The 27,643-nt window shown below is 37.4% G+C and overlaps 4 protein-coding genes and 1 pseudogene across 4 annotated transcripts in view; 1 reads left to right on the forward strand and 4 right to left on the reverse strand.

The window, feature by feature from the left end:
• Positions 1 to 371, forward strand: part of tgfb1b (transforming growth factor, beta 1b) — a 6,005-nt gene extending 5,634 nt beyond the window's left edge. Inside the window, exon 8 of the mRNA XM_042748456.1 lies at positions 1 to 371. This exon is cut by the window's left edge and continues 538 nt beyond it. The gene's annotated coding sequence lies outside the window, so the exon portion shown is untranslated.
• A 1,218-nt stretch (positions 372 to 1,589) lies between these two features.
• cbr1l (carbonyl reductase 1-like) lies at positions 1,590 to 4,580 on the reverse strand. Its single transcript, XM_042748457.1, has 4 exons — positions 4,162 to 4,580; positions 2,595 to 2,775; positions 2,386 to 2,509; positions 1,590 to 2,276 (listed from the first exon to the last, which is right to left on the reverse strand). The coding sequence occupies exons 1-4, from the start codon at positions 4,448 to 4,450 to the stop codon at positions 2,037 to 2,039; spliced, it is 834 nt and encodes a 277-aa protein (XP_042604391.1). The 5' UTR covers positions 4,451 to 4,580; the 3' UTR covers positions 1,590 to 2,036.
• A 1,361-nt stretch (positions 4,581 to 5,941) lies between these two features.
• Positions 5,942 to 13,118, reverse strand: LOC122141234 (annotated as a pseudogene).
• A 4,341-nt stretch (positions 13,119 to 17,459) lies between these two features.
• Positions 17,460 to 20,289, reverse strand: LOC122141307 (olfactory receptor 142-like). Its single transcript, XM_042748378.1, has one exon. The coding sequence runs from the start codon at positions 19,521 to 19,523 to the stop codon at positions 18,567 to 18,569; it is 957 nt and encodes a 318-aa protein (XP_042604312.1). The 5' UTR covers positions 19,524 to 20,289; the 3' UTR covers positions 17,460 to 18,566.
• Positions 20,290 to 24,596: 4,307 nt separating this feature from the next.
• On the reverse strand, positions 24,597 to 27,412 carry LOC122141235 (olfactory receptor 142-like). The gene is made up of 3 exons (XM_042747863.1): positions 27,310 to 27,412; positions 25,765 to 25,796; positions 24,597 to 25,670 (listed from the first exon to the last, which is right to left on the reverse strand). The coding sequence occupies exons 1-3, from the start codon at positions 27,410 to 27,412 to the stop codon at positions 24,681 to 24,683; spliced, it is 1,125 nt and encodes a 374-aa protein (XP_042603797.1). The 3' UTR covers positions 24,597 to 24,680.
• Positions 27,413 to 27,643: the final 231 nt, after the last annotated feature.

Consider the following 27,643-nt stretch of genomic DNA (forward strand, 5'->3'; position numbering starts at 1 on the left):
TTTGTGCTTGAAAATTATTTTAATTATTAATTCATTTTAATTATTAATTTAATTATTAATCCATCTGAAAACACAGAATACACTGTTTTAATACATTAGATCCAGAATTCAGCACTGTTGCTACACTGTAGATCAGGGTTTTGCAAGTCTGTGCTGTTGGTGTAATTTTATTTGCGGTATACTGTATTTGTGATCACCACTGATTGTTTTTTAGTGCATGTTGTTGTGCTGTTTTTCCCAGAATCCACATTTGTTACAGGTGTTCAGGAAAGACAATTTCCTGCCAGCTATTTTGTTGTGGCTTTAGAGCTGGCAAGGCTTTTTCTTGTTTATTTTTATAAAGGATGTGAATTAAAAGTTTCTACACTGCATTTTATGTAATTTCTTTTACTGAAAATAACAGCCAGTTAATTCTGATGAATTATGTTTATGTACCGATTTGTTGTTTATACTGTATATCTCTTTGGCCTCAGAAACTATACAGCCATTCCTGATTACAGTAGGCTGCCAACACAGGCATGGACATAAAAAAATAAATGTATATATATATCAGTAAAAACGCTCAATAGACTTTAAACGTGGTGCCAGCATACTTTAATAAAATTAAATTATAAATGAACAACCAACACAACAGAAGAGTTTGAGGATATTCCTTAGATTTTTGTCTTATGCTGACATCTAGTGGAGCAACTGGGATGAAGCTATTTTAATATTATTTGCACTTTCCCACAAACGAATGTATATGAATACTGGTTCTTCGACATGTTTCTAAAGTGATTAGATGTTGATAAAATATTTTCTGATATTATGATCGTTTAACATGGAATTTCAGCTCCAATAATTATTATACTTGCAAGGGATTGTATTTTACGGCTTTCCAGCCCTTATGGTAATTCATTTACAAATATCTATGGCGCCTTCTACTGGATACACATGTACCATACAATTTTAATTATTTTAATTTTAATTATTTTAATCATTACCATACAATTTTAATTTAATTTTCAATTTTAATTATATCCTCTAAAAAAAAAAAAAGTTTTTGTTGTTGTTGTTTTTTTTCCAATTAAATCATCTTTCACTTTGGTATTGTTTTATTGTGAACATGATTCAAACAAGATGGGTGGGGATTTGATGACCAATCAAAAGTTTATCACAGTGTTTTATCACATACACCAAACTTTAATCTAGCAGTTGGTGGAGCAATAGTTCAAATACATTACAGAAAAACAAAAAAACAAAAACAAAAAACAACTATATTACATTCTCTGCATTGATAACTGCTTTCTGTTGACCAATACGGATTAGATACTGCACATTTTATTACCAGTTTCTTGGCTAGATTGTTTTACAGATTGCTTTATGATGGCTTTGATTTCTCAAGAGCAGAGGTTGCACCAACAAAAGCTTGCACAACATAACTATTGTTTAACTTCATGTTTTGAGCTGGGTATGACTGTGGATGAAGGGCACAAAAGTCAGTATTCTATAATACAGTAACTATTTCTCTATCTAATGCTTTGAGTATCCTAAAATAAGCAAATGACTTAAGCAGAAATAACCTTTGAGCATGAAGAACGTGAAGGCAGTCAAGCTTACAAATCATTTTAATGGATTAAATTTAAGATCACAGGTTCACAAATGTTTTGGCAAACTAAATATGCATTTTGCTTCACAAAATAGGAATGTATATAGACATTTTGGTTTGTACAGATGGTAAAATCTGTCCTGTGGAAGAAGCATTTGAGGTCAAAATCAGTTTATCTTAGCTAGATAAACAAAATGACCCTAGAAACTGAACAAATATTGAAAATAAGATATGGTGAGTTCATATCTTATTTCTAAATCACACAATTACTTTCAAGAAAACTGAAGCAAAAACATGTCAGAGCTTTTCAAAATGTAATTTAATGTTGTAGGAGAGAAAATAGACAGTATTTTCATGTCAGCATATTTTGGAAAAGTCATTTACTATCAGATGTAATCATGACATTCTTTTCAGATGGAATGAACTGATGACGCCTCCTTTCTTCACGCTACCATTCCTGTACAGTCTTGTCCCACACTAGCTGTCCATGTGGCTCTTTGGCTCCTTCAGGCAGCGTTGCCAGATAAACAGGAGTTTCTGCCCCTTCCTCTGGACTTTTGGTAGCATTTGATCCAGCCATGTCTGTTCGGACCCATCCTGGACAGCAAGCATTCAGGAGGATACCATCACCTGGCCTTGTCTCGGTAAGAACTCGAGCCTGGATCCTTGATAGCACAGTCACACCGATCTAAAAAAGACAGTAAACAAATACATGTTTAGTCTGGGCCTGCTTTTTGCTAACATACACTGCCAAACAAACCAGACTCCTTTTGTCAGAAAAAAAGGATGTTTGTTACCTTGGTGGTACCATATGCAGTGTTTGGCCAGCCCTGACCCGTATGATCCCCTGTCTGTGCAGCCTGAACAAACTCTCCCATCAGCAGGCACAACTCCTCCTCAGGTAAATCTTTATTTCGGAATCTGTTCAAAGGCAAACATAAAATCAAAATAAATATTCTACATGCTAACTTGTATGATCACTAACTATAAAAACTGATTCACACACTTTGCCTGTAGTTCAGGACTGCACTGGTCAAGGGATTTCTTGCTAACAAAGCTGGACACGTTGACCACCCGAGCACTGGGTCGAAGTATCGGCAGAAGAGCATGGCACACCCACAGTGTTCCCCAGAAGTTGGTGCGCATGGTCACCTCAGCCTGTTCTCCAAATGGCTCTGTTGCTGAATCTAGAAAAATAATATTTCAAATGGCTGTAATACAAAATATATAATATAACATAATAAATATTTTTTATTAAAAGCTTATGTTATTAAGCCAAATGGTATCCTTCCACTAGAAGATATAGTCCCTAAGGAGTCATTCACACAGAACATGTTTTTAAAATGTTGAAATCCTTTAATCTTGAGTGGTGCAACTTGCAAAAGACTCATGTATAAGTCAAACGCATCTGTCTAGCACAGTTCCATAGAAATTATTAAACCAATTCCTAAATCTTCTAGCCAATACCTTCATTGGAAGTTGGAAGGTATCCTTCCACTAGAACAGGGATGCGCAGATTGGGCACCTCCAGTCCTGGAGGGCCACTGTCCTGCAGAGTTTAGCTCCATCTCCAATCGAAAAAATAACTGAAAAACCTAGCCAAAATATTGCTTGAAAATTACAGGCAAGTGTGTTTAATTAGGGATGAAGCTACACTCTGTCTAGCGCATGTTTAAATACAAAAACAACTGGGAAGCATTGCAGTGGAATGGAAAAGGCTTTCTGTGTGAGCGGCCTCTTACATAACAGAATATTGAAAGGATTTTAGCACAGAATGCTGAATGACCAATATAATATAATATAATATAATATAATATAATATAATATAATATAATATAACATAATTAATATAATATAATATAATATAATATAATATAATATAATATAACATAATAAAATATAATATGTGACCCTGGACCACAAAACCAATCTTAAATAGTAGGGTATATTTGTAGCAATAGCCAAAAATACATTGTATGGGTCAAAATTATCAATTTTTCTTTAATGCCAAAAATCATTAGGATATTAAGCATCATGTTCCATAAAGATATTTTGTAAATTCCCAATCGTAAATATACTTAAACTTAATTTTTCATTAGTATTATGCATTGCTAAGAACTTCATTTGGACAGATTTAAAGGCGATTTTCTCAATATTGTGATTTTTTTTTTTTTTTGCACCCTCAGATTACAGATTTTTTAAATAGTAGTATCTCAGTAGTATCATAATATAATATGTTAAAAAAGCTGTTTTATTAAGCCAGTTCCTAAAGTGGTATCCATTTGCACAAAAACGCGATATGTTGCAGTAGAAACCGCAAGGTCCACATACGAGTTTTTAAAAAGTTGTTATAAAAACTTGAGCGGCGCTGTTTTAGAACTTTGTATCATGCGCAAAACGCTGCAAAAGACCCAAGTGCGATATAGGCCTATTACCATAATATTATATTATAACATAATAATTTACTATAATATATTAAATTACAGCTATTATATATAGAATGCTTTCATTGTCGAATGTGTTAATTGTTCTTTGACACTTCTCCGTTGAAAAACAAGTCATTCAAAACTAACGTGTGAAGGCCATTCCCGCGTTGTTAATAAGAACATCCAGGCCGCCGTACTTCTCCTCCAGAAACTTCTTCAGTTTCAGAGAGCTTCCTTGGTCACATATATCAAGTTGGTGGAAGATTACGTTTTTGCATCCCTCAGATTTCAGCCCAGCAACCGCATCTTGTCCCAGTTTCTCATTCCGTGCAGTAAGGAGTATATCACCATTGAAACCTGCTTTGCACAACCCTTTCACAATAGCCAGTCCGATGCCTTTATTTGCCCCTGTAACTACAGCTACTCTTTTAGACATTGTGGGGTTCTATTCTGTCGTTAGCTCACGAAATAAAGAGTCTGCTGTTGAGCTTCGAAATGTTAGGTTCTGAAAGGTTCCGCATTTGCACAGCGCGCAGCTCCTCCTTTAAACCGGACAACAACAAAAGAAAGTGCAAGTCATGCTTACTGTTGATAATATGCGGATAAACTTTATTGCTAGTTTATCGCCCTCGGGTAATTTAGGTGAACATTTTACTAAATGTTATAAAATATTAGATTATAGACAGTTCAACAGGCTGCTTTGAAGTCTGAAACAGGCTGATAAATAGTAATAGGATCAGTAGACGAAAGTAAAATAGACGCAAAACTGAGAAACGCGAAACAGGCTGATAAATAGTAATAGGATCAGTAGACGAAAGTAAAATAGACGCAAAACTGAGAAACGGGCTAATTGCCATGGGGGAATAAAATTTAGATAATCCAACTGTAAAGAAAAAATATTAAATTAGTAACTTCAGAGATGGGTCAAAACTATTAGCTTTAGGGTTTACAAGAAATACCATTTCAGTCTTTCCTCTTAAAATTTTGACGTTTAATTAAATGTGTTACTTGCAGTTTATTTGTGCGTAGTTGTGAAATTTACTAACATTTTTGAGTGAAAAGTGTTTCTACACCAGTTATTTTTTGACCAGTTCTTTCTCTCTTGTGTAGAATAGGTGCGAAACAAATTTAATGTCACGAAACATTACCAACTCGACAGGTTTGGCCTTTTTAGTGACAGAATCAGTGAGTGTGGGTCAAGAGGGCATGTAGAGAAAGCATTTAAAATCTAACTCGTTTTTTGTGATTTGTCTTTATTTGCTGCCATCTGCTGTACAAAAAAAGTTGTCAAAATATTGTGCAAGTTGCATAGGACAGCAGGTGGTGCTGTAAAAGCATGCATTCCTTTTAAAGTACTGTAGTAAACCATTGGAAAAGCATGGTCATATCCATAACAGGTTATTTACATTTTGTATTCATTCTATTTTTATTGTCTGTCTTTGTTGCTTATCTTTAAGTAATGTGATTTAAATGCTGAGTTATATTAAGCAAACAAATAAACATCAGATCTTAGCAGATTCAAATTTGGATTGTAGATTTGCTGATTTCAGTCGACATGATGCTCTGGATTGCATCTGCATCAAGAAATGCTCTAAAATTAGGCTAAAACAAGTGATTAGTAGAATACTGGAAAGAAACACGATCCATCTGTCAATAATCATCCTTTTAAATTAGAAAAAGTACAGTTCTTTTTACATTTGTGGCCTATAACGTATGTTGATGCTGAAATCTATCAACCTATATTCAATTATCATCTCTTTTTTTCTCCCACATTACTTAGTAGAGAGAGTAACAGAACACAAAACTTTGTTGAATTACTTGTTTTCTTCAATGGAGACAAAGAGTGTGTTCATTACACTGTTTACTAACTACTACTAACTACTAACAAATAATTTTTCATTGAGACCTCAACATAATTGAGATATTAATGTTAGGAACATCAGCTGTTTATTGACACAAATAAATATTTGAAAACATGGACATTCTTTTTTTCACCTAGAAAATAACAAATATCCTACTTTAAAGGCAGTAACTTATTCTCAGATCCACAAAGTCGAAAAATATTGTCTCTCAGAACCTGAACACTTAGCCCATAGATGACTGGATTCAGAATCTGAGGAAATATCAAGAAATAAAGTGGCATAAATATTTGTGTTTCAAATGGGAGATAACTTGTGTCAAAGTGACTTGGGTTAAGGTTACAAAAGGGACGATTTTCTCCTTAAGGTCCTGTGTGTAACTATTTTGTGTAGATTTATTAAAGGAAAAGAGGGTGAACTATTACAGTTAATACACACTTGTGTCAAAAATGTATGCTGTTGGCATTAACAAAAATGTCCATAAGAATGCATGAAGGTTAAGTATAAATTAGGGGTAAAATATTTGTGCTTATTGCAGATTAGAGTTGAATGGCATAATTGCTAAACCATGTCATTAATATTAGAATTGAATTATCTCAGCAGGGGGAAAAAATGCCTTAGAACAAACAAACAAAATATAGAAGAGTATAAACAGACTAACCTAATTATAACTTTTAGGCCCATAACATGTTTATTATAAATAGAATAACAAAGATGACAAAATAGGCATTTGTTATATTTTTGCATTATTGACACACTGTTTTCCTAATTAATGTTGTTCAGTTGCTTTGACGCAATCTTTTTTGTTTAAAGCACTATATAAATAAAGATGACTTGACTTGACTTATAATTAGCACTATAATATGTGACACAAAGTGTGTTCGGAGCCGGGGGCTGATTTTTTTGATTGTTTTGGAGGCCTGTAAAGAGCACATCTGTTATGGTGATGCATTAGAGAGCAGCACATGGTCTTACATTAGATATGTATATCTCTTTTTTAATTATTTTATGCACATTACAAATAATATACATTCTATCCATCTTCATTGATCGAGTGAAATATGACAGGTTTAATAATCTTACGAAAAAAAAAAACCTTCCAAATCCAGTTAATGCATGCACAGTTGTGCATTTTAAATACAACAAATATATTACAAGCACAAAATATTCTGATTTTGAAAAGCATGATGGGGTTCTTTTGGGTATTCTGATGTCAAATTTACAATATATGGAATTATTTATAAATCTATTTATAAATAAAATTATTTATAAATCTATTTATATGGAATTAGCATTCAGTTTAATTAAAAAAAACAACTTTTTTTAAGTCACATACAAGTTAACATCATTTAGTTGTGTTTTCACTTCACAGATTAGACTTCAGTTGCTTGCTTCTCATACTGGGAACAGTATTGTATTTTTTTTACACTCTCACTTGTGTTCCAAAGATCTTACTTTAAAAACAATAACCCCCTTTTTTTTTTTAGAGCCAACCAGTTTAAAAATATTGACTCTTAATGTTTTAACACTCATCCCATAGATGAGTTTTAGGGATTTAGAATGGGAGGAAATATCAAGAAATAAAGAGACGTAAACATTTGTTTCAAAGGGAAGATAACTTGTGTCAAAGCGACTTTGTACAATTTCAAAAAAACATCCCACACTATAGTTCAGTATTGCAAATAAGTGTGGAGTGCAGGTCTTCAGAGCTTTTATTTTAGACTCTTTAGTGGCAGTAAAGCATATTTTCAGAATATGTCTTTATGAGTAGAAAGTCATTGCAAGCTGAAGAAAAGTGTTCACAGCAACAAAAAACAATCCCAAAATGCTCTCAATATATGTGTTCCCACATGCCATTTTGAACAGATAAAAGTTGAGGCAGTAAACCCTCCCGAGGCGATTTTGACAGATTGTTAAGCACAGAGTCATGATAAAAAACACAACAAATGTCACTAAAGAATACCCCCATGAGAAGGCAATCAGTTTATACACTTTTGTGATCGTCATAATACTGTGATACTGCAACGGGTAGCAGATGGCCAAGCGATCGTAGCACATCACTGACAGGATGGTGAACTCTATGATACCAAATGTGTGCAGGAAGTAGGTCTGAGCCTTACAACATGCTAAAGATACTTCATGAGAAGGAGACATTAAAGTACCCAGCAAGGGGGGAAGCAAAGCTGTGCCCCCGTAGATGCCATTTACAGCCAAGTTACATAGAAAGTAATTCATAGGATTATGAAGCACTTTGTTGATAATTACGACAAAAATCACAATCGCATTAGCAAAGAGTATACAGGTGCTTCTCAATAAATTAGAATGTCGTGGAAAAGTTTATTTCAGTAATTCAACTCAAATTGTGAAACTCTTGTATTAAATAAATTCAATGCACACAGACTGAAGTAGTTTAAGTCTTTTGTTCTTTTAATTGTGATGATTTTGGCTCACATTAACAAAAAACCCACTCAACAAATTAGAATACTTCATGAGACCAATAGAAAAAATTTTTTTAGTGAATTGTTGGCCTTCTGGAAAGTATGTTCATTTACTGTACATGTACTAAATACTTGGTAGGGGCTCCTTTTGCTTAATTACTGCCTCAATTCGGCGTGGCATGGAGGTGATCAGTTTGTGGCACTGCTGAGGTGGTAAGCCCAGGTTTCTTCGACAGTGGCCTTCAGCTCATCTGCATTTTTTGGTCTCTTGTTACTCATTTTCCTCTTGACAATACTCCAAGATTCTCTCAGGGGGTACAGTTCTTTTGAGTTTGCTGGCCAGTCAAGCACACCACCCACACCAATGTAATTTAACCAACTTTTGGTGCTTTTGGCAGTGTGGTCATGAGACCAATCCTGCTGGAAAATGAAATCAGCATCTTCAAAAAGCTGGTCAGCAGAAGGAAGCATGAAGCGCTCCAAGATTTCTTGGTAAACGGGTGCAGTGACTTTGGTTTTAAAAAAACACACTGGACCAACATCAACAGATGACATTGCACCAGGGCCGCTGCTGGCCAAATGGGTGCCCTAAGCAGGACTGTATTGTTGTGCCCCCTTCCTCAAATATGATGATGAAAATAAAACACCTACTATAGGGGTGAAAATAGAACTTTAATAAAATAAAAAAGTATAACAATTATTGAATTGTTATATTTACAAATTACAAATGTAGCTCTTGACATTTAACTATGGCTATAACTTTATTATGACTCTAATTTATTTTATAGTCTCAAGCATTCAGAAATCTTGAAAATAAAAATTAAGTAGTTTTACTATATAAAACCATGGTTTATTTTTGTAAGGGTTGTGATATCCACGTTTTTTTTTTTTTTTTTTTTTTTTTTTAGAAATTATAAAGGCTGTGTCATCTATAACAAAAAGATGGCCAAAAATGAGAGATTAAGTGAATATTTGAATTAAATATTTGGCCAATAGCCTAAACAAGGATTTGATTGTCCTGTAAGTGTAGCAGCAGCAATTACCCTTTGGCTCCCTTTACAGGCATTTTTAATAACATGTTATGTAAATAAATTGTTTCTTTTGTATTAGCCTACATTATGTATTTTAACAGTGTTATTAACCAATCATTATTGCCTCATTGTTTTTTATATAATGCATTTTAAGTCATTTTAAAGGCTATTGATGGCTTAGGTCTGTTCTTATAGCAACAACAACAACAACAACAACAACAACAACAAAGATTACCGTATATTAATACTTCTTTGTAAATTATTATTTGAAGTAACAAAACCATGGTTAATTTGCAGTAACCATAGCTACAAGAACGATGATTTTTGGTGTTATTGTTAAAACCATGGTTAATTTTCGTAAGAGAACCTGGTAAGTCAGAGAGAATATTAGATGCGTTGGTGCTGGTAAAATTATTGCTGACATTAAAACTCGTTATTAACGTCAACAGCCAAAAAAAAAAAAAAAAAAATTTCACAGGAATGTGCCTGAAAGTGATATACGGACGTCGTTTTTACCTAAATGATTTACAACTTATTTTAATAAATATTCAAAATGTATAAGGTGTGCATTGTAGTTAACACCTAAATGAACACATCAAAGTCGTTTTTATGACTGTAAGTCTTTCTCCTCCATTTGCATTTGAGCCCATTAGGTTGTGAAAAAGTAGCATAATTTACATATGATTTACAGTTTATTTAAATAAATATCAAAAATGTAAAAGGTGTGCATTAGTTGACACCTAGATGAACAATTACAGTTGTTTTTATGACTGTAAATCATTCTCCTCAAATGCTATTGACATGAGGTGCGAGCGGTCACGAGCGCGGATGGGGGAATGGCGGAAGGTTTTTTTTTTTTTTTTTTTTTTTGAGCAACTGGGATGGTGCCCCCCTGGGAGTTGGTGCCCTACACAGACTGTGCACTCTGCGTATAGGGAGCGGCGGTACTGCATTGCACCCCAAATCATCACAGATTGTGGAAATTTAACACTGGACTTCAAGCAACTTGGGCTATGAGCTTCTCCACCTTTCCTCCAGACTCTAGGACCTTGGTTTCCAAATGAAATACAAAACTTGCTCTCATCTGAAAAAAGGACTTTGGACCACTGGGCAACAGTCCAGTTCTTCTTCTCCTTAACCCAGGTAAGACACCTCTGAAGTTGTCTGTGGTCCAGGAGTGGCTTAACAAGAGGAATATGACAACTGTAGCCAAATTCCTTGACACGTCTGTGTGTGGTGGCTCTTGATGTCACAGCCTCAGTCCATTTCTTGTGAAGTTCACTCAAATTCTTGAATCAATTTTGCTAGACAATCCTCATAAGGCTGCGGTTCTCTCGGTTGGTCGTGCATCTTTTTCTTCCACACTTTTTCCCTCCACTCAACTTTCTGTTAACATGCTTGGATACAGCACTCTGTGAACAGCCAGCTTCTTTGGCAATGAATGTTTGTGGCTTACCCTCCTTGTGAAGTTGCTGATATTTATATGACCAAAAAGGTAGATGAAATTCAGCTTGTAATGTAAATCAGTGAGATATTCATAACATTATAACCGATACCCAAATAAAATGTTAAAAAATATCAGTTGACACAATATATGTCCCAATAATATGTCTTAGTAAAATTATATTTAAGTGCTTAGTTTTATGATCAAAGCTCTGTATGCAATGCAATACAATGATGATTAAGAGATTGTACAAATAAACATTCCTTAAAAGCCTGAGTTGTCATATTTGATACTTTTTAACATGACTTTCCTAGTATATTACCAATATTACTAACAATATAAAAGTTGTTCTTAAATTCACTTTATAAAAATCATTAAAGATTTCACAGCAAAATGACATGCATATCATGAGCTGAAGGTGGACATTTTAGAATTATACTAAAAGGCCTTTTACTTGCAACAAAAGTGAATTACCATTGGATGCATATTTGCCTTGGTTCTTCTGTGGATTTTCCTGTCCTGATTTATTTAAGATAACTTTGTATTAATTTTGCTTCGTGCCTTGAAGTACTAAAATGGAACAGATATAGAGTATTTTGTATTGTTTAGCAAACACAATAACATTCATATTTGTTTGTCCACTCATTACATGTTATCTTGCATGGAAGCTATAACATTTCTGGTAGCCTTGCAGGCTCATTTTAAAGTTGGCTTGAAATGAAAATTCACCTCTCTTTTTTTTAAATGCATTTTATAGATCTTATTGTGAATGATTCATCCACGTATATGTTTCTTTTTCTTTCTTCTTTACTTTGTAATGACATTTTAACCAAAATGTCCTAACTGGATCTTCCATTCTCTTTCAGTCGGTCACTCTCGATGTTACGTCGGTGACCGACAAATTGGGATATCGCTTTGATAGACCAATCTACTTTGAGTGTAAACTAAACGAGCCAATGTACATTGGCATGCAATTATTGCATCCAGCTGGCGCTGATCACAGCGTGAGTATAAGAAGGCAGCAGGTGCAATGCATACCAGCTTTTCGCTTTGGAGCCGAGCGTCAATATCGTTCTGCTCCACTGAGAACTACGAGTTCAGCACCCTCTCAGAAGCTTCCTGTGTTGATGAGACGGTGCTTCAGTGGCGGTCGTTTCAGTGTCGAGTGGGTTGCGCACTTCAGGCTGCATTACTCCCTGCCATGTTGCAAGCGGCCATCTCCCCTGTGCACCTCAGCACTGAAAGATCATTTCCTAAAGAGCAAACTTTTTCTAAAAGAGCTCCAGGGGTGCGTCTTTGTAAAGACAACAGATTGTCCTTATAAGGATGACAAAGAGAACAGATTGTCCTTATTGCGGTCGTTACCTGGCACCAATTGATGGTCACGATCGCTGCTTCATGTGTCTGGGCATCAAGCACACTGAGGTGGCCTTCGTGAATGCGTCATGTTCCCACTGCGGGAAGATGCCCATCTTGGAGCTGTGAACCAGGCTCCGCTACCTTCAGGGGGGAAGAGTCCCATTGCCTCTGCCGCGATCTGAGGCTCGTTCTGGTGGACAAATGTAAAGACAACAGATTGTCCTTATAAGGGTGATTTGAGGGTTACAGTGGTGGCAAACCCCGCAGGGAACCACCTCTCTGGGGACCATCACTCCTCTTGCACCTCCAATCCAGCGGAGCGACCCATGGAACACGCTGGGCCTTCTTCAAAGAGCGTACCAGTGGTATCCAGTGGACCTCCCCCCAACCAGATGTTGATCTAAGCATCGGAGGGAGAGCTGTCCGATGAAGATTCGGCCACGCTACCGCCCTCCGGGATGGTGGCAGAGCCTGAATCGGATCCGGAAATGGCAGCTATGCTTTCCCGGCCCGCCAAGAGGGTAGGGCTCAAGTGGAAACCTCCACCGCATCCCGAGCCCTCAAGGCTGGATGAATGGTTTCTTGGGGTGGCTCGCGGTGGTTCTCAGTGTCCCGCCTCGGTGCCCTTCTTCCAGGAAGTGCATGATGAGCTCACCAGGTTGTATTCGGCGATTCCCCCCCGGTAGAGCGGGCGGTAGTGATGCAATTGTGTCCTAAGTCAGCCTCCTCCTGGCGGGGAGACCTGGTACTTCCTTGCCGGGGCTGTAGGCGTTCGTCTGGTGTAACCGGTAGGTGCTATACGGCTTGCAGGAAAGCTACACCAGGCCAAGGCACTGAAGGACCTGCATGATGAGGGTGGTCACAATCTGGAAGTTCTGAAAGAACTCCGAACCGCCACTGACCTTGCGCTCTGAGCAAGCGAGTCACAGCGAGTTCTATGGGTCGTGCGACACTTGTGGTCAAGGAGAGCCATCTCTGGCTGTGTCTGGCAGACATGAGGGACACTGACATGGTTCGATTCCTCAATGCTCCTATGTCTCAGACCCGCCTCTTTGGCAACGCAGTCGAGAGATTTGCCCAGCAGTTCTCAGCTGCCCAAAAGCAGACTGAGGCAATCCGACACATCCTGCCCCGGCGGGCAGCTGCAGCCTGCTCGTCGCCGACGGCGGGCCCTCATGTCTGTGTCTGCCCCTGCTCCCGCGCAGCAGCAGCCTCCAGCAAAGCAGTGAAAAGCAGACTGAGGCAGCAGCAGCGTCTGTCAAGGCAGTTGCCAAACCTGGCGGCAAACGGAAGAGCAAGTGGCCCTGAGACAGGCGACCCAGAGATGGAGGGATCTGCTCTTTGGGAGATGGTGAATGCACCACTCCCTCCACCGGAGGAAGGCCAGATGGAGAATCTTTTGTTTAGTTTTTTCCTGCCGTTGGCCTTACCCAAATTCTCGACAAAAGAGCAGTTTCCTTTATCTCTGGGTCCCAGGAGGGCACGGAGACTTGCAGACGGCCAAGCACTGGACCTCATTCATCCTCCTCCTTCGCCAGATGGCAGTAGCGGGCGGTTCGAGAGCATCAACAAAGGCCATACTCAGGCATCCTCTGCCAACCTGTGGAACCAGGTGAGCCTTGCACCCCACACTCACACCACACTCCGGCCTGCTCACAAGCCACCCGAGTTGGGTCCCTGTGTTCCACCCCACTGCCCCACTGGGGGTATGGATGTGGTTCAGCTGGTCCCGCTTGTACGGTTTCTAAGCACCTGGTCAGCGCTACCCAGCCCATCTCGCTGGCTTCTATGGACCATCAGCCTTGGCTATTCGATTCAATTTGCCCGGCATCCCCCTAAGTTCAGCAGTATCCGCTTCACTACAATTAAAGAGGTTGATGCCCCTGTTCTGCAGGCAGAGATCGCAGTCCTACTTGCGAAGGACACGATAGAGCCGGTCCCTCCAGCTGATATGAGGTCGGGGTTTTACAGCCCTTATTTCATTGCACCCAGTAAAGGCGGTAGGTTATGGCCAATCTTGGATTTGCAATTTTTGAACCGGGCCCTTCATTGGCTACCGTTCAAGATGTTGACGCAGAAACGCATCTTCGGGTGCGTCCGTCCCTGAGATTGGTATGCAGCGATCTACCTGAAAGACGCATACTTTCATGTGTCGATCCTTCTGCGCCACAGACCATTTTCTGCGGTTTGCGTTCGAAGGACGGGCATATCAGTACAAGGTCCTGCCCTTCGGGCTGTCCCTGTCTCCCCGTGTCTTCACGAAAGTCAAGGAGATTGCTCTTGTTCTCCTCAGAGTGCAGGGTGTTTGCATCCTCAGACATCTAGACTAGCACAGGGACCTGGCCTTTTCTCGGTATGGAGTTGGATTCGGTTGAACAGACAGCGTGCCTTACAGAGGAACATGTGCGGTCGGTGCTAGCCTGCTTGAATACTTTCAAGGGCAGGACAGCAGTCCCATTGAAACTATGTCAGAGGCTCCTGGGGCTCCTGCTCCAGCACTGGCTTTATGGCCAAGTCCCGAGGTGGGCGTGGAAGCATGGCACTCACTGGGTCCAAGTTACATCGGCCTGTCATGAAACCTTCACCCCGTGGTCAGATCTTGCATTCCTCTGGGCAGGGTTGCCCCCAGAGCAGATCTCCAGGCATGCTGTGCTTGAGGTGGGCTTCGTCTGGTGTAACCGGTAGTGCCTATACGGCTTGCGGGGAAGCTGCTTCTGTCTTACCACGCTATGGCGTTACTGCAGGTGCACCAGGCCAAGGCACTGAAGGATCTGCATGAGACTCAGACGAGGAGCAAATCTTGCTAGTGGCGCCGTATTGGCCCACTTGGACCTGGTTCCCCGAACTAGTGCTCCTCGCGACAGCCCTTCCTTGGCCGATTCCTCTGAGGAAGGATCTACTGACTCAGAGACGGGGCACCGTTTGGCACCTGCTCTAGGTGACCTACCCCAGGAGGTAGTGAACACCATCACTTCGGCGAGAGCACTGTCTACGAGACACGCTTACGCCTTAAAGTGGAACCTGTTCATTGCGTGGTATTCTTCTCGCTGAGAAGACCCCTGAAGATGCCCGATTGCGGTTGTGCTTTCCTTTCTGCAGGCGGCGGTTGGAGCGAAGGCTGTCTCCCTCCACCCTCAAAGTCCAGGTTGCTGCTATTGCTTTGTACCATGACCCCGTGAATGGGAAGTCTTTAGGTAAGCATGACCTCATCATTAGGTTCCATAGAGGGGCCAGGAGGTTAAATCCTTCCCGGTCCCCCTCTATACCCTCTTGGGACCTGACTCTAGTGCTAAAATCACTAAAGCAGGGCCCATTCTTGCCTTTGCATTCAGTTGAGCTAAAGTTTCTTTCGTTGAAAACTCTGCTCCTGCTTGCACTGGCCTCCATCAAGAGGGTAGGGGACCTGCACACATTTTCGGCTGAAGATTCGTGCCTAGAGTTTGGGCCGGCTGACCTGAGGCCCCGGCCCAGCTACGTGCCCAAGGTTCCCACTACACCCTTCAAAGACCAAATTGTGAACCTGCAAGTGCTGCCCCTGGAGGAGGCAAACCCAGCCCTGGCTTTGCTCTGTCCTGTCCGAGCATTAAGATGCTACATAGACCAGACACAAAGCTCCAGGACCTCAGACCAGCTCTTTGTCTGTCATGGAGGCTGGCAGAAGGGGAATGCCATCTCTAAGCAGAGGATGGCCCACTGGATTGTGGATGCCATCACCCTGGCTTAACAGGCACAGGGTGTGCCCTGCCCGTTCAGGTTGCAAGCTCACTCAACTAGAAATGTTGCATCCTCCTGGGCACTGGCTCGTGGCGCCTCGCTGACAGATATTTGTAGAGCTGTGGGCTGGGCGACCCACAACATGTTCACTAGATTCTATAGCCTTTTTGTAGAGCCGGTATCTTCCTGTGTTCTCACCTTAAACAGGTAGTGGCACCGAGAGGCCCCGGTTAGCGTCGGCTTGCTAAAACTGCTTCAGAGTGTCCGTACTGTAGACCCTGTTGAGATCCTCCATCACCCTCAGCAGCCAGACACAGTGGAACGTCTGGCCCCGGGCCTTCACAATGAATCCGTGAGAACTGTAGAAGGCTGGGTTCCATACTGAGACCTAAGCGGTATTCGTATGTGTATAGTCCACGGTATAGCCTTAGAGCCTGTGTTTCCCCAGCAGACTTCTGCCTTCCCAAGAGGGTTTCAATCACCTCCAATTTCTCCATATACTCCTAAATGGATGCTCTATGTGTATTTGCATCCAAAAACTTCTTCGGGAAGGATGGGGCTTCCAAACGTTTTCCAAATGTTATTCAATCTCACCCAGTGAGGTAGTGCTTTGACAATGGTGAGTGGAACTGATTGTTCCGAGCCCCGGCCTACACCAAACAGGGGCACAGGCGGCTCGCACAGGCCACTGGAAGGGGCAGCACTCATGGTGCTTTGGTAGGGATCCCAATTCGTTTGTCACTGACGTGACATCGAGAGTGACCGATTGAAAGGGAACGTCTCAGTTACATATGGTAATCCTCGTTCCTTGAAGGAGGGAATGGAGACGTCACGTTGCTTTACTGCCGCTGAGTGGCCGGGTCACCTGCTCGACTCCTCAGCAAAAGCCTGGTATGCATTGCACCTGCTGCCTTCTTATACTCACGCTGTGATCAGGGGCAGCTGGATGCAATCGGAGACGTCACGTTGCTTTACTGGCACTGAGTGGCCGGGTCACCTGCTTGACTCCTCAGAAGCGATATCGCAATTCGTCGTTCACCGATGTGATGTCTCCATTCCCTCCTTCAGGGAACGAGGGTTACCATACATAACCGAGACGTTCTCTGTGGTGATGTATGGTGGACTTTGCTTGTCATATGGATGACTGCCTAAACCTTGGCCATGCAAGCATATGATCATATGCCTCTTTATGTTGTCTATTTCAATAAATCATATAGCTCATTTCAGTTTTATTATTGTTAGTATGTGTAGTTAAATGCAATAATTATTTAAAACTTCAAGAGTTGGCCTTTATTAGCAAATACCACTTTACACAATGTACTGTAAGAACATTACATGTGATATCATTCTTTTTATTTTATTTTATTTTATTTTATTTTATTTTATTTTATTTATTTTATTTTATTTTATTTTATTTTCATGGCCTAGTGGTTAGAGAGTTTGACTCCTAACCCTAAGGTTGTGGGTTCGAGTCTCGGGCCGGCAATACCACAACTGAGGTGCCCTTGAGCAAGGCACTGAACCCCAACTGATCCCCGGGCACTGCAGCATAAATGGCTGCCCACTGCTCCGGGGGTGTGTTCACGGTGTGTGTGTTCACTGCTGTGTGTGTGCACTTTGGATTTTTTATTTATTTTATTTTATTAGCTTAAAGGTGAAATATAATGTTATTTTGATTGCATCAGTCTTTGCATGCATTGTTTTCATAAGTGCTGGTCATTATGGCCTTATATTTTGATTTTGTCCTCTTGACTCTCTCCATCGGGGTCAGCTATTTTGTGTACCTAGTGTAAAATAGATTTATTAAAGGAAATGATGGTGAAATATTACAATTCTAATAAAAATACACACTTGTGCCAAATGTGTATGCTGTTGGCATTAACAAAAATGTCCATAAAGATGCATGAAGGTTAAATATAAATTAGGGGTAAAATATTTGTGCTTATTGCAGATTAGAGTTGAATGGCATAATTGCTAAACCATGGCATTAATATTAGAATTTAATTATCTCAGCAGGGGGAAAAATGCCTTAGACAAAACAAAACAAAATATAGAAGAGTATAGAAACAGACTAATTAAAACTTTTAGGCCCATAACAGTATAAAATGTTTATTATAAATAGAATAACAATGATGACAAAATAAGCATTTGTTATAAATAGCACTATAATGTGTGACACAAAGTGTGTTCGGAGCCGGGACCTAATTATTGTTGATTGTTTTGGAGGCCTGTAAAGAGCACATCTGTCATGGTGATGCATTAGAGAGCAGCACATGGTCTTACATAAGATATGTATTTCTCTTTTTTAATTAATTTATGCACATTACTTACAAATAATATACATTCTATCCATCTTTATTGAACAAGTGAAATATGACAGGTCTATTTTGACTGTTTAATAATCTTATGAAAAAAAGACAGGCAAATCCAGTTAATGCATGCACAGTTGTGCATTTTAAATACAACACATATATTACAGACACAAAATGTTCTGATTTTGAAAAGCATGATGGGACTCTTTCGGGCCTTCAGATGTCAAATTTACATGGAATTAGCATTAAGTTTAATAATAAATTTAAAAAAAAGTCACATACAAGTTAACATAATTTAGTTGTGTTTTCACTTCAGAGATTAGACTTCTGGTGCTTGCTTCTCATACTGAGAACAGTATTGCCTTTTTTACACTCTCACTTGTGTTCCAAAGATCCTACTTTAAAAACAATAACCTTTCCTTTTTTTTTTTAGAGCCAACCAGTCTAAAAATATTGTCTCTTAATGTTTTAACACTCATCCCATAGATGACTGGATTTAGAATGGGAGTTAATATAAAGAAATAAAGAGACATAAACATTTGTGTTTCAAAGGAAAGATAACTTGTGTCAAAGCGACTTTGTACAATTTCAACAAAACATCCCACACTATAGTTCAGTATTGCAAATAAGTGTGGAGTGCAGGTCTTCAGTGCTTTTATTTTAGACTCTTTAGTGGCAGTAAAGCATATTTTCAGAATATGTCCGTATGAATAGAAAGTCATTGAAAGCTGAGGAAAAGAGTATAAAACAAGAAAAATCAATCCCAAAATGCTCTCAATGTATGTGTTCCCACAAGACATTTTGACCAGATAAAAGTTGAGGCAGTAAACCCTCCCGAGGCGATTTTGACAGATTGTTAAGCGCAGAGTCATAATGAAAAACAAAACAAATGTCACTAAAGGATACCCCCATGAGAAGGCAATCAGTTTATACACTTTTGTGATCGTCATAATACTGTGATACTGCAATGGGTAGCAGATGGCCACATAGCGATCGTAGCACATCACTGACAGGATGGTGAACTCTATGATAGCATATGTGTGCAGGAAGTAGATCTGAGCCTTACACCATGCCAAAGATACCTCATGAGAAGGAGACATTAAAGTACCCAGCAAGGGGGGGGGAAGCAAAGCTGTGCCCCCGTAGACGCCATTTACAGCCAAGTTACATAGAAAGTAATTCATAGGATTATGAAGCACTTTGTTGATAGTTATGACAAAAATCACAATGGCGTTAGCAAAGAGTGTAAGCATGTATAACACGAGAAATGTCACAAAGTAAAGGTATTTAAGGTCCTCCATTCTGTAAAAAGCTTCCAATACAATCGATGACACGGTGGATGAATTTTTCATCTTAAAATGTTCAATACACTGTAAAAACAAAATTGGTACATTAGACTTTTGTCAAATATATTTGTTTGTTTGTTTGTTTTAGATTAACAGGTGCCTTTTTTCAGGATTCAGTCTCCATTGTTTCTAGGTGCTGGCAGCTTTCCAGTCCATCAGTAAAATGGAGATACCTGCAAACAGTGATCCAGATAGTTCAAATCATAACAGATGACACAACATGACTCTTACTTTGCAGTGTATTTATGCTGTTTATATAGAGTATTGTGTATGGCTTGTGTATGTGGATGGCTGTCTAGGGGTTTCGGATCACATGTTCACTGAATCTTTAGATAATATATAATAAAAAAAATGTGCAAAACAAAATTGCATATGCGTTTTTCCATTGAGTGTCCTATTTGATACATCAGTACTTATATTATGATTTTAGTGAATATGGAGCTCATTCTAGGGGAGTAAAAAAAAAAGTTTTATTCAGAGGTCAAAACTTAACAAAAACATGCTATTAGGGGCAGTTGTTGATATTTATATAACCAAAAAGCAAGATGAAATTCAGCTGATAATTGAAATCAATGCAATCTTCACAACAGTATAGCAGATTCCTGAATAAAATGTAAAAAAAATATCAGTTGGCACACTATATGTCCCAATAATATGTCTTGGTAAGATGATATCTAAGTGCTTAGTTTTATGATCAAAGCTCTGTATGCTTTCTGAAGACAACAAATCATCTTGCTTGGAGACCTCAACATAATTCAGATATTAATGTTAGAAACGTCAGCTGTTTATTGACACAAAGAAATGTTTGAAAACATGGACATTCTTTTTTACACCTAGCAAATAACAAAGATCCTACTTTAAAGGCAGTAACTTATTCTCAGATCCACAAAGTCGGAAAATATTGTCTCTCAGAACCTGAACACTCAACCCATAGATGACTGGATTCAGAATCTGAGGAAATATCAAGAAATAAAGACACATAAACATTTGTGTTTCAAATGGGAAATAACTTGTGTCAAAGCAACTTGGGTAAAAGTTATAATGGATGATTTTACCTATATTTTAAAACTGATTTATTAAAGGAAATGAGGGTGAAATATTACTATTCTAATGAAAATACACACTTGTGCCAAAAATGTGTGCTGTTGGCATTAACAAAAAATGTCCATAAGGATGCATGAAGGTTAAGTATAAATTAGGGGTAAAAATATTTATGCTTATTGCATTTTAAATACAACACATACTGTATATTACAAGTACAAAATGTTTTGATTTTGAAAAGTATCATAGGGTTCTTTCGGGTCTTCAGATGCCAAATTTACATGGAATTAGTATTCAGTTTAATTCAAAAACACAATTTAAAGTCACATATAAGTTAACATCATTTAGTTGCTTCCACTTCACAGATTAGACTTCAGCTGCTTGCTTCTCATACTGAGAACAGTATTGCATTGTTTTACACTCTCACTTGTGTTCCAAAGATCCTACTTTAAAAACAATAACTTTTTTTTTTTTTTAGAGCCAACCAGTCTAAAAATATTGGCTCTTAATGTTTTAACACTCATCCCATAGATGACTGGATTTAGAATGGGAGAAACTATCAAGAAATAAAGAGACATAAACATTTGTGTTTCAAAGGAAAGATAACTTGTGTCAAAGCGACTTTGTACAATTTCAACAAAACCATCCCACCACTATAGTTCAGTATTGCAAATAAGTGTGGAGTGCAGGTCTTCAGAGCTTTTATTTTAGACTCTTTAGTGGCAGTAAAGCATATTTTCAGAATATGTGCGTATGAATAGAAAGTCATTGCAAGCTGAGGAAAAGAGTATACAACAAGAAAAAGCAATCCCATAATGCTCTCAATATATGTGTTCCCACAAGACATTTTGACCAGATAAAAGTTGAGGCAGTAAACCCTCCCGAGGCGATTCTGACAGATTGTTAAGCGCAGAGTCATAATAAAAAACACAACAAATGTCACTAAAGGATACCCCCATGAGAAGGCAATCAGTTTATACACTTTTGTGATCGTCATAATACTGTGATACTGCAATGGGTAGCAGATGGCCACATAGCGATCGTAGCACATCACTGACAGGATGGTGAAACTCTATGATAGCATATGTGTGCAGGAAGTAGATCTGAGCCTTAACAAACATGCCAAAGATACCTCATGAGAAGGAGACATTAAAGTACCCAGCAAGGGGGGAAGCTAAGTTGTGAGAAGGTGGATTTCATTTACAGCCAAGTTACATAGAAAGTAATTCATAGGATTATGAAGCACTTTGTTGACAATTATGACAAAAATCACAATGGCGTTAGCAAAGAGTGTAAGCATGTATAACATGAGAAATGTTACAAAGTAAAGGTATTTAAGGTCCTCCATTCTGTAAAAAGCTTCCAATACAATCATTGACACGGCGGATGAATTTTTCATCTTAATTTTTTTATGTTTGTTTGTTTGTTTTGTTTGTTTTAGATTTACAGGTGCCTTTTGTTTCTAGGTGCTGGCAGCTTTCCAGTCCATCAGTAAAATGGAGATACCTGCAAACAGTGATCCAGATAGTTCAAATCATAACAGATGACACAACATGACTCTTTCTTTACAGTGTATTTATGCTGTTTATATAGAGTATTGTTTATGGCTTGTGTACGTGGATGGCTGTCTAGGGGTTTCGGATCACATGACCATTGAATCTTTAGATGATATCCCATAAAAAAAAAATAAAAAAAAACTGTACAAAACAAAATTGCATTTGTGTTTTCTATTGAGTGTCATATTTGATACATCAGTGTTATATTATGATTTAAGTGAATATGGAGCTCATTCTAGGGGAGTAAAAAAAAAAAAAGTTTCATTCAGAGACCAAAACTGAATAAAACATGCAATTAGGTGCAGTTACTGATATTTATATGACCAAAAAGCAATATGAAATTCAGCTTGTAATGTAAATCAATGCAATCTTCATAACAGTATAGCAGATACCCAAATAAAATGTTAAAAAATATCAGTTGACACACTATATGTCCCAATAATATGTCTTAGTAGGATGATATTTAAGTGCTTAGTTTTATGATCAAAGCTCTGTATGCAATGCAATACAATGATGTTTAAGAGATTGTACAAATAAACATTCCTTAAAAGCCTGAGTTGTCATATTTGATACATTTTAACATGACTTTTCTAGTATATTACCAATATTACTAAAATATAAAAATTGTTCTTAAATTCACTTTATAAAAATCATTAAAGATTTCACAACAAAAAGACATGCATATCATGAGCTGAAGGTGGACATTTTAGAATTATACTAAAAGGCCTTTTACTTGCAACAAAAGTAAACCACCATTGGATGCATATTTGTCTTGGTTCTTCTGCGGATTCTCCTGATTTATTAAAGATAAATTTGTATTCATTTTGCTTCGTGCCTGGAAGAACTAAAATGCGACAGATATAGAGTATTTTGTATTTTTTATCAAGCACAATAACATTCATCTTTGTTTGTCCACTCATTACATTATCTTGCATGGAAGCTATAAAATTCTGGTAGCCTTGCAGGCCCATTTTAAAGATGGCTTGAAATGAAAATTCACCTGTTTTTTTGAATGCATTTTTTAGATCTTATTGTAAATGATTCATCCATGTATATGTCTCTTTTTTTTCTTTTCTTTACTTTGTAATGACATTTAAACCAAAATGTCCTAACTGGATCTTCCGTTCTCTGTGGTGATGTATGGTGGACTTTGGTTGTCAAATGGATGACTGCCTAAACCTTGCCCATGCAAGCTATATGCCTCTATATTTTGTCTTTTTCTATAAATCATATAGCTCATTTCGTTGTTTTATTATTGTTAGTAAGTGTAGTTAAAGGCAATAATTATTTAAAACTTTAAGAGTTGGCCTTTATTAGCAAATACCAGTTTACACAATGTACTGTAAGAACATTACATGTAATATCATTCTTTTCATTTAATTTTATTTAATTATTTTTATTTTATTTAATTTATTTTATTAGCTTAAGGGCAAAATATAATGTTATTTTGATTGCATCAGTGTTTGCATGCATTGTTTGCATAAGTGTTGCGACAGATGGCCCTCTTTAAGGAGGTCATTATGGCCTTATATTTTGTTTTGTCCTCTTGATGCTCTCCATTGGGTCAGCTGTTTTGTGTACCTAGTGAAAAATAGATTTATTAAAGGAAATGAGGATGAAATATTACAATTCTAATAAAAATACACACTTGTGCCAAAAATGTATGCTGTTGGCATTAACAAAAATGTCCATAAGAATGCATGAAGGTTAAGTATAAATTAGGGGTAAAATATTTGTGCTTATTGCAGATTAGAGTTGAATGGCATAATTGCTAAACCATGGCATTAATACTAGAATTTAATTATCTCAGCAGGGGGAAAAAATGCCTTAGACCAAACAAAACAAAATATAGAAGAGTATAGAAACAGACTAATTAAAACTTTTAAGCCCATAACAGTATAAAATGTTTATTATAAATAGAATAACAATGATGAGAAAATAGACATTTGTTGTAAATAGCTCTATAATGTGTGACACAAAGATTTTTTTTTTTATAGTTTTGGAGGCTTGTAAAGAGCACATATGTTATGGTGATGCATTAGAGAGCAGCACATGGTCTTACATTAGATATGTATATCTCTTTTTTAATTATTTTATGCACATTACTTACAAAGAATATACATTCTATTTATCTTTATTGATCAAGTGAAATATGACAGGTCAATTTTGACTGTTTTTTTTTTTTTTTTATGCACATTACTTTATATATATATATATATATATATATATATATATATATATATATATATATATATCTATATATATATATATAATCTTATATATACTTGCAACTTGCAAATCCAGTTAATGCATGCATAGTTGTGCATTTTAAATACAACACATATATTACAAGTTCAAAATTTTTTGATTTTGAAAAGCATGATGGGGTTCTTTTGGGTATTCGGATGTCAAATTTACAATATATGGAATTAGCATTCAGTTTAATTCAAAAACATTATTTAAAGTAACATACAAGTTAACATCATTTAGTTGTGTTTCCACTTCACAGATTAGACTTCAGCTGCTTGCTTCTCATACTGAGAACAGTATTGCCTTTGTTACACTCTCACTTGTGTTCCAAAGATCCTACTTTAAAAACAATAACCTTTTTTATTTTTTTAGAGCAAACCAGTTTAAAAATATTGGCTCTTAATGTTTTAACACTCATCCCATAGATAGCTGGATTTAGAATGGGAGGAAATATCAAGAAATAAAGAGACATAAACATTTGCGTTTCAAAGGAAAGATAACTTGTGTCAAAACGACTTTGTACAATTTCAAAAAAACATCCCACACTATAGTTCAGTATTGCAAATAAGTGTGGAGTGCAGGTCTTCAGTGCTTTTATTTTAGACTCTTTAGTGGCAGTAAAGCATATTTTCAGAATATGTCCATATGAATAGAAAGTCATTGCAAGCTGAGGAAAAGAGTATACAACAAGAAAAAGCAATCCCATAATGCTCTCAATATATGTGTTCCCACAAGACATTTTGACCAGATAAAAGTTGAGGCAGTAAACCCTCCCGAGGCGATTTTGACAGATTGTTAAGCGCAGAGTCATGATAAAAAACACAGCAAATATCACTAAAGGATACCCCCATGAGAAGGCAATCAGTTTATACACTTTTGTGATCGTCATAATACTGTGATACTGCAGCGGGTAGCAGATGGCCACATAGCGATCGTAGCACATCACTGACAGGATGGTGAACTCTATGATAGCATATGTGTGCAGGAAGTAGATCTGAGCCTTACAACATGCCAAAGATACCTCATGAGAAGGAGACATTAAAGTACCCAGCAAGGGGGGAAGCAAAGCTGTGCCCCCGTAGATGCCATTTACAGCCAAGTTACATAGAAAGTAATTCATAGGATTATGAAGAACTTTGTTGATAATTATGACAAAAATCACAATGGCGTTAGCAAAGAGTAGAAGCATGTATAACACAAGAAATGTCACAAAGTAAAGGTATTTAAGGTCCTCCATTCTGTAAAAAGCTTCCAATACAATCGAAGACACGATGGATGAATTTTTCATCTTAAAATGTTCAATACACTGTAAAAACAAAATTGGAACATTAGATTTTTGTCAAATATCTTTTGTTTGTTTGTTTTAGATTTACAGGTGCCTTTTGTTTCTAGGTGCTGACAGCTTTCCAGTCCATCTGTAAAGTGGAGATACCTGCAAACAGTGATCCAGATAGTTCAAATCATAACAGATGACACAACATGACTCTTACTTTACAGTGTATTTATGCTGTTTATATAGAGTATTGTGTATGGCTTGTGTATGTGGATGGCTGTCTAGGGGTTTCAGATCACATGATCATTGAATCTTTAGATAATATCTAATAAAATTATGTGCAAAACAAAACTTCATATGTGTTTTTCTATTGAGTGTCATATTTGATACATCAGTACTTATATTATGATTTAGGTGAATATGGAGCTCATTCTAGGGCAGTACAAAATGTTTTATTCAGAGACCAAAACTGAATAAAAACATGCAAGTGCAGTTGCTGATATTTAAATAACCAAAAAGCAAGATGAAATTCAGCATGTAATGTAAATCCATGCAATCTTCAAAACAGTATAGCAGATACCTGAATAAAATGTTAAATAATATCAGTTGACACACTATATGTCCCAATAATATGTCTTGGTTAGATGATATTTAAGTGCTTAGTTTCATGATCAAAGCTCTGTATGCAATGCAATACAATGATGGTTAAGAGATTGTACAAATAAACATTCCTTAAAAGTCTGAGTTGTCATATTTGATACATTTTAACATGACTTTTCAAGTATATTACCAATATTACTAACAATATAAAAGTTAGTCTTAAATTCACTTTATAATTCACAAAATAATTAAAGATTTTACAGCAAAAAGACATGCATATCATGAGCTGAAGGTGGACATTTTAGAATTATACTAAAAGGCCTTTTACTTGCAACAAAAGTAAACCACCATTGGATGCATATTTGTCTTGGTTCTTCTGTGGATTCTCCTAAATTTATTAAAGATAACTTTGTATTCATTTTGCGTCGTGCCTGGAAGTACTAAAATGCATGGAACAGATATAGAGTATTTTGTATTGTTTAGGAAACACCATAACATTCATATTTGTTTGTCCAATCAATACATGTTATCTTGCATGGAAGCTATAAAATTCTGGTAGCCTTGCAGGCCCATTTTAAAGTTGGCTTGAAATGAAAATTCACCTTTGAATGCATTTTTTAGATCTTATTGTGAATGATTCATCCATGTATATGTTTCTTTTTCTTTCTTTTTTTGTTTACTTTGTAATGACATTTAAACCAAAATGTCCTAACTGGATCTTCCGTTCTCTGTGGTGATGTATGGTGGACTTTGGTTGTCAAATGGATGACTGCCTAAACCTTGCCCATGCAAGCTTATGCTCATATGCCTCTATATTTTGTCTTTTTTAATAAATCATATAGCTCATTTCATTGTTTTATTATTGTTAGTAAGTGTAGTTAAATGCAAGAATTATTTAAAACTTTAAGAATTGGCCTTTATTAGCAAATATCAGTTTACACAATGTACCATAAGAACGTTACATGTAATATCATTCTTTTTATTTTATTTTATTTTATTAGCTTAAGGGTGAAATAAAATGTTATTCTGATTGCATCAGTGTTTGCATGCATTGTTTGCATAGTGTTGCGACAGATGGCCCTCTTCAGGGAGGTCATTATGGCCTTATAGTTTGATTTTGTCCTCTTGACGCTCTCCATTGGGGTCAGCTTGTTGTCCTTGTACTTCAGACTCATCGGTGATTTCTTTAAATTGCCTTCAAGGGAATTTGTGTGTTTTGAGAAATAATGACCCTTAATTAACATGTTTATCTAGTTTCAAATTTGTCTTGGGTTTTCTCAAAGGCACAGCAATTGAACATAACCACAAATTTTTATGAGGAACTGCTGCTGGCCATTTTGATAAGCCATTTTCTACACACATTTCAGACTTTTTCAACAAACATTGTACATTTCTAAATAAATTGG

This window comes from Cyprinus carpio, chromosome B21 (genome assembly GCF_018340385.1).
Source record: "Cyprinus carpio isolate SPL01 chromosome B21, ASM1834038v1, whole genome shotgun sequence".
In the NCBI taxonomy this organism is placed as follows: domain Eukaryota; kingdom Metazoa; phylum Chordata; class Actinopteri; order Cypriniformes; family Cyprinidae; genus Cyprinus; species Cyprinus carpio.

Bases quoted from the DNA above. Each gene is read 5' to 3' on its own strand.
- cbr1l (XM_042748457.1), bottom strand. From the start codon at position 4,450: ATGTCTAAAAGAGTAGCTGTAGTTACAGGGGCAAATAAAGGCATCGGA. The intron at 2,510-2,594 runs GTGTGTGAATCA...GCCTTTGAACAG, and splicing joins AGTCCTGAACTACAGGCAAA to ATTCCGAAATAAAGATTTAC. The intron at 2,277-2,385 runs GTAACAAACATC...TGTCTTTTTTAG, and splicing joins CTGCATATGGTACCACCAAG to ATCGGTGTGACTGTGCTATC.
- LOC122141307 (XM_042748378.1), bottom strand. From the start codon at position 19,523: ATGAAAAATTCATCCACCGTGTCATCGATTGTATTGGAAGCTTTTTAC.
- LOC122141235 (XM_042747863.1), bottom strand. From the start codon at position 27,412: ATGAGTCTGAAGTACAAGGACAACAAGCTGACCCCAATGGAGAGCGTC. The intron at 25,797-27,309 runs GTCGCAACACTA...CACTGTTTGCAG, and splicing joins CTCCCTGAAGAGGGCCATCT to GTATCTCCACTTTACAGATG. The intron at 25,671-25,764 runs GTCAGCACCTAG...TTGTTTTTACAG, and splicing joins TACAGATGGACTGGAAAGCT to TGTATTGAACATTTTAAGAT.